This window comes from Columba livia, chromosome 4 (genome assembly GCF_036013475.1).
Source record: "Columba livia isolate bColLiv1 breed racing homer chromosome 4, bColLiv1.pat.W.v2, whole genome shotgun sequence".
NCBI classification, from domain to species: Eukaryota; Metazoa; Chordata; class Aves; order Columbiformes; family Columbidae; genus Columba; species Columba livia.
The window spans coordinates 47,390,688-47,397,722 of NC_088605.1; the positions used below are offsets into that span (position 1 = coordinate 47,390,688).

The window sequence follows — 7,035 nt, forward strand, 5'->3', positions numbered from 1 at the left end:
CCGCTTAAATTTGAAAAGAAACTTCTTCTCAGTAAGGGTGACAGAGCACTGGAACAGGCTGACCAGGGAGGTCGTGGAGTCTCCTTCTCTGGAGACATTCAAAACCCGCCTGGACATGTTCCTGTGTAACCTCACCTAGGCGTTCCTGCTCCAGCAGGGGGATTGGACTAGATGATCTTTTGAGGTCCCTTCCAATCCCAAACATACTGTGATACTGTGATACTGTGATAAGTTCCCCCTGCCCGAGCCTTCTCTTCTCCAGGTTGAACAGTCCCAGCACTCCCAGCCTTTCCTCTCATCAGAGATGCTCCAGGCCCTTCAGCAGCAGTGGCCCTTTGCTGGACTCTCTCCAGTACGTCCATGTCTCTCTTGTACTGGTGAGTCCACCAGTGGATCCAGCATTCCAGATGCATCTCACTGGTGCTGAGTGGAGGAGCAGGATCACCTCCTTTGACCTGCTAACAACTCTTTGTCTAATGCAGCCCAGCAGGTTGGTGGTCCCCTTTGCACTGATCCTATTGCCTGAGGAGCACCCAAGTTCCAGTATAAGTTGGGGAATGACCTATTAGAGAGCAGTGTAGGGGAAAGGGACCTGGGGCTCCTGGTGGACAGCAGGATGACCATGAGCCAGCACTGTGCCCTTGTGGCCAGGAAGGCCAATGGCATCCTGGGGTGTATTAGAAGGGGGGTGGTTAGTAGGTTGAGAGAGGTTCTCCTTCCCCTCTACTCTGCCCTGGTGAGACCACATCTGGAATACTGTGTCCAGTTCTGGGCCCCTCAGTTCAAGAAGGACAGGGAACTGCTGGAGAGGGTCCAGCATAGGGCAACGAAGATGATTAAGGGAGTCGAGCATCTCCCTTATGAGGAAAGGCTGAGGGAGCTGGGTCTCTTTAGCTTGGAGGAGACTGAGGGGTGACCTCATTAATGTTTACAGATATATAAAGGGTGAGTGTCACGAGGATGGAGCCAGGCTCTTCTCGGTGACAACCAATGATAGGACAAGGGGTAATGGGTACAAACCGGAACACGAGAGGTTCCACTTAAATTTGAGAAGAAACTTCTTCTCAGTGAGGGTGACAGAGCACTGGAACAGGCTGCCCAGGGGGTTGTGGAGTCTCCTACTCTGGAGGCATTCAAGACCTGCCTGTGTAAGCTCATCTAGGTGTTCCTGCTCTGGCAGGGGGATTGGACTAGATGATCTTTCGAGGTCCCTTCCAGTCCCTAACATTCTGTGATTCTGTGTGATTCTGTGATTCTGTGACTCTCCAATGGAAGTGCTAACAACCAGGTCCTATGCTGCTGCAAAAACACAGCCCAAATGCCCTCTGAAATTGTAGCTGAGGAAGGAAAGAAGTGCAGCAAGTGGTTTTCCTGATCGTTTTCAGTTGCTTCTTGTCGAAGACGTCTCTTCCTCATGTGCCTTGAGTAACTCAGGCGCTCCTTTTCTGGAATTCAGCAGAAAGGCACTTGGGGGCCCCTCCATGGACTGGGGAGCTCCAGCTCTAAGCCCTGCCCCATGAGAAGATCTCTATGCCCTATACACTGGAGGGGAACTGGGGTATTTCAAGGACATTTGGGGCATTCCTGGTCTGTTATTATAACTTCCAACAGATTCACTTCTCTACCCTGTTCCCTCCGGGCCACGGGAGGAGCTGGGTGGGCTGATCATCTCAGGAGGGTCTCTGCCTGGGGTCTCTACAAGGACATGGATTTGATCTCTTCATCAGTTCTCTCTACCTTGGTTCATCAAGGCTTAGAGGAGGACTCCAGCCTCTTCACCTAGTCGCTGGCAGCTCAGATTGTCCTGACACTGAGAGAGAAAAATACCACCACTGTGATTTACCCTTGTACTACAGGCTCTGAAGAGGATGGGAGAGGTAGCACCCATCCTGGTCTTTGAGCAGCAGTCCCAGAGCAGCAATGCCAGTTCTGGGATATCCTGCACGCTGGAGCTACTAAGTGTGCTGGAAAGTCTGGGTTGCTCCTGGCATCTCCCCTTTGCCTGGTTGATTCTATCTTATAACACCACAGGGAGACAGAAACTGTCATCCCTGTTTTGTGGATGGGAGTTAAACTAAGGCGTAGCTATTCCCTAACAGCAGCCATCCTAAGATCACAGAGAAAGTCTGAGACAGGAGCTCAGTCCAGGCCCTATTTAATGAACCCTATTTAATGGTCTCCCTTCCCACTTACTTACTTTTTTCTGGATAAAAAAATAAACCATGTCACCATGTCAGTCTGACTTTTTCTTTAAAATAACTTTTTTTTTCTTTGGTACCAATGTACATCTTTCACTTTGCAGTGTGTCCTGCAGCAGATCAGTGTAGGCTACATTACAATAGGCAACCAAAACTGTTCCCAAAACAGCACTGTATTCCATCAAGAAAGCAACTATAGACTTTCTGGATATTAGCCCAAAGCTGGTATCTGAGTCATACCTGCTCGAATTTCACAACCAGTGTTTGGTCTGACAAGGGTCAGCCTGCTCTTCTCACCTGCTGTATTACCAAACAATTAATTTCTCAGCCAGGAACCGGGCTGTTGCTTGCATAGTCCATGGATATGAAGAAAATAAAGCTCTCTCTCACGTGCTTCACTATGGCTCACATGCTTGCTCTAAAATCATAACACGTCCACCACCCGACATCTGATGGTATAAAATGAGAGGCATGAGCAGTGTGTTAATGTTTCTAGTGCTACTGTGTAAATTGTTTCTGCTTCTTGAAAAGCAATGGCATTTCTGCAGAACCATAGCAGGGAACTGCTTGAGTGGGCATGGCAAAGGCCTTCAAAAATATTTACTCAGCAAAGTCAATACTGGGCTCCATAGATCTGGCAGAATGAGTCCTGTGAACTCATGCTACGCATGCCAAAATTGACGTGGAAAAAGCTTCTCTCCAGTGCTATCACTTGCTTTTAAAATATACCCTGCACAAATACAGCAAAACACAACTGGTTCCTCTGCAGCATTTGCTCTAATATTTTTTTCAGTGCGGTTTTGGTCCCTTGCCTTCTTATAACCAAATAACTCATCCAAACAATGTGGTGAGCTTTCCAACATGACGATACCTTGGAAAGCTCGGTGAAGAGCAGAAACGTTCATGAAAGTCAGACTTGATATATTTTTTAAAATCAAAATTTCATATCTTAATGAGCACAGTTCTTTCTGGAACTTTAGGCACCAATTTTGCTTATTTTATTGAAAACCAGATTAACCTAAATATTTTGAAGGGGAAAACCTTATTTCTTCTACCCCTCCAATATGTCATTTGTTTTCTTCTAGAAGGAAATTTCTGGTATTCCTCTTTGTATTCACACTGTTCATATGCCTAAAACAAAGCAGATATCAACTGAGTTTAAAAAAAAAGTCCATGACCTTTCCATATCAATATGTCTGGTTTTCTTAGCTGTAGCTCACAAAGAAGAGTCAAGTCCTATAGACTGATTTTTTGGGCTTTTTTGTCTGTTTAGCGTGAAATACTGCTGGTGTTATTGTGAGAGCAATAGCAACTGGTTTCATGTCACCCTAGAGAATCGCCTTTCAAGTATGGCACAAAAGAGCATTTTCTGCTTTCTCATATGGCATATTTTTGAATGAATGCACAGTTTAATTGCAACAACTAATTTCTACTAAAACAACTATGTGAGTCATTATTATTTTTGTATTTCCTTATTTTCTTGAAGACAAGTTATGTGGAGAGAATAGAGGGGTTCTTTTACCTCTGGTAAATGAAAAGGCCCTGTAGCTTGGTCTGAGTAGTGAGGCTGAGGGTTTCACCCTCCCTTAGCACTGAGAAGTGGCAGAAGCCGTCCTTTTCTTTCTGTGGGCAGGGGTATAAATGTTGTGATGTCCCCACCACTACCCTGTAACAAGTGAGCTGGGAAAAAGCCACAGCTTTCTCTGTAGGGTGGAGATGAGAGGAAACGAAGAGAAAGAACCAAGCCTCTGGGAGTACCTGGTGATTTGCTCTGAGGTGCATCCCAGCACAGCACACAGGGCAGCTCAAAGAGGCTCTTATCTTGGCAGCTCACTCTTGCTGTTGAATTACGGGGTAATGGCCCAGGCGTCTGGCAGAGCAAATAATCAACCCAAACTTTTTCCATATACACACAAACCTTGAGACAGAGGTGCTTGAACGAGTCAGCACTGACAAATAAAAAACGTGGTCCTCTTCCTGCAGATACCTCCGTTTCCTTGGCTCTGCTCTGTATTTTGAGGTCCTGCCATGTATAAAGAGGAGCCAGAGCAGCCCTTGGCTCAGTGCTTTCTCCAGGCATCACAGGCAGCTGAAGCAAGGTGCTCGATGCACTGGGCAGACCTGCTCGTCCTTCTCCCTGCAGCCCCGTACCAGCTGGCAGCTTTCCCCTTCGCCGCTGTCTTCCACTACCTCTGTGCCTCGGGGCACCTCTCTCTGACTGCCCGGTACGTGGTTGTCACCCCTGCTGCTGTGCTGAAGGCAAGTCATGCCTGTGAGTACTTTTGGGGGGCTCTCCTGACCAGAAGTCCAGCAGGATGCATGGTAGTGAGTCCCCACTGACTCAGGTAAGAATGTTTATATGGCTTGGATGTGAGCTGTCCCGAGTTCCCCCCTCTCTGCAGTGGGGCCATATACAGGTCATTAAGGACAAAACAGCTAGGCCAGACACTCCGGTGTTGCAAGAGATGGGTTTAAGGGTGTACCAGGATAAGCGCAGGGGCAAGGGGAGCAGGGCAGGGAATGGGGACTCTCTCTGGTGTGACTAGGATGGGGATCAAGCAGGGCAAGCAACGTCTGCTCCAGATTTGGCCCCCGTTCCTGCTTGCAGCCACGATGGCCCTGGTGATCCCTCAGCTCCATGAGAGGCCAAGAGACAGACTATAGGGGGACTGCAGAGGCTGCAGGACCCAGACTAAGCCCCACTATCAACACCCTGGCAGAAATTTCAAGCCCCATTTTCTCCAAAAGACAGCCAAAAGGCATCTGGTCTCTTCTAGGTACATATTCCTCCTCACTGGAGGATGTCTCCTTGCTGGCACAGCTATGGGCAGTTACACTGTATTGCTCCTCATCCCTGCTGCTGGTTCCGTGCTCATCCTCCTCTTCGTCAGCCCAGCTAATGCCCACACCTGGGTCTTCACCTTACAGATGTCCTGGCAGACACTCTGCCACTTGGCTCTGAGCAGCCAGGAGCTGAATGCGCAGGATGCCAGGTAACACCTCAGCTCTACCTCCTTCCCGTTCCTCCCCTTGGCAGGCTGGGGGTCCTCCCAGTCATTTTAAGAGGGTGGAGGTCCCCCCAGGCTAAACTGGCTCACTGGTCCACAGCCATCACTCTGCCCTCTGGCTCTGGCTGCATCGCTTTTTGTGGGCGATACTGTGGGCATGGCAGCGTGCTTGGGACATGGGACATCACATCCCCTGCATAAAGCCTTGCCCTGTGCCTTAATGTTCCCTTCCAGGGACTCTCGGCAGCTCTTGGGTGCTCTCTCCTTCCAGGCCAGCTGTCACCCTCTCTGCCATCATGCTGCTGACCCAGAAGGCAACATCTCTGGCCCTAGACATCCACGAAGGGCTTGTGTCACTCCAGCAGGGACAGGGGCTTCTGCAGCAGGTGCTGCCCCTCTGCAGCTACCTGCTCTTCTTCCCAGCCCTCCTGGGGGGGCCTCTCTGCTCCTTCAGCAGGTTTCAGGCCCAGGCTGAGTCCTGCGGCGCTCTCCCCATCCCACTGAGGGCAGCTGGGTGGCGATGCCTGGGTGCACTGGCGCTGCAGGGGCTGTGTGTGGGGCTGGCCAGGGGGCTGGGGGGCAGGCAGGGCTGTGCCGGCTGGGGCTGCCTGCCCCATGTGTGGGCACAGGCCCTGCCCCTCCGGCTGGCCTACTATCTGCACTGGGTGCTGGACGAGGCCCTGCTCAAGGTGGCGGGCTTTGGGCCAGAGGCAGGCCAGGGAGACCTTTCCTTCCATGACCTGTGGACACTGGAGACAACCCACCGCCTGGCTGTCTTCACTCGAACCTGGAACAGGAGCACGTCCCGCTGGCTGAGGAGACTCGTCTTCCAGCGCTGCCCTATCCAGCCACTCCTGGCCACCTTTGCCTTCTCTGCCTGGTGGCATGGTCTCCGCCCTGGGCAGGTCTTTGGTTTCCTGTGCTGGGCTGTCATGGTGGAGGCTGACTACCGCATCCATCCCTTCCTCAGCGCCCGGGCCACCACCCGTGGCGTGAAGCTCCTATACTATGGCACAACCTGGGTCTTCACACAGCTCATCGTTGCCTACATCCTGGTGGCTGTGGAGACTGAGAGCTTCTCCATGCTCTACCTGCTCTGGACTTCCTGCAGCAGCATCCTTCCCCTCTGCTATGGCCTCACACTGCTGCTGCTGCTGCTGTGTGCCAAGAAGCAAAAGCAGAATTGAGCCTGTCTTGGGCTAACCTGTGCGGCTGGTGGGGCACATCCCTGCATGCATGAGTACACAGGGTCAGAAGTGCTGTTGGCCAAGAAATCTTGTATTACAGCATCTCTGGAGAACCAGGTTGGCTTTTACTCTTAGGATATTCCCCAGCTTCAACTGATGCACTGAAACAGGGAGATATCACCAGACCATGGAGCAAAAGGGCTTCTAACAGCACTGCTTGCCCAGTTTGTCTGGGTGGTTTGGGTCTTGGCTGTATCTAGGAAGAACACAAACTCCCCGCCAAACTCATCTGTGCTACAAATGCACTGGTCAGCAACCGTGCCCAGCTCCTGGGATTCTGTCCTCCATGGGGATAGCAGGCACTTGCAGACAGCTGCCTTGCCACTCTTCTTGTGCACATGGACCACTGGGAACCTGTGGCACAGGGAAAGGGGCTGACAGAGTGTCTAGAGCCATCACAAGACAAGAAACACCCCTTTCTCCACCCAGCAGTACTACCAAGATGTGTGGTGCTCCTGTAGCAATTGCTCCTCAATACTGTCCCTGTGGCATGTAGACCCCAAGCTATGTTCCCAGTTAGACATGTCCTACAACCCCCACTCTCCCTGAGTGGGTGACATGCTTGGCCACCAGAGTGCAGGG

At 51.0% G+C, this 7,035-nt stretch overlaps 1 protein-coding gene across 1 annotated transcript; it reads left to right on the plus strand.

Annotated features, from left to right (window-relative positions):
* The first annotated feature begins 4,304 nt into the window (after positions 1-4,304).
* On the plus strand, positions 4,305-6,528 carry MBOAT4 (membrane bound O-acyltransferase domain containing 4). Its single transcript, XM_005500852.4, is given in 3 exon segments — positions 4,305-4,423; positions 4,976-5,191; positions 5,478-6,528. Coding segments are annotated over 3 exon segments (1,386 nt in total).
* The last annotated feature ends 507 nt before the right edge of the window (positions 6,529-7,035 follow it).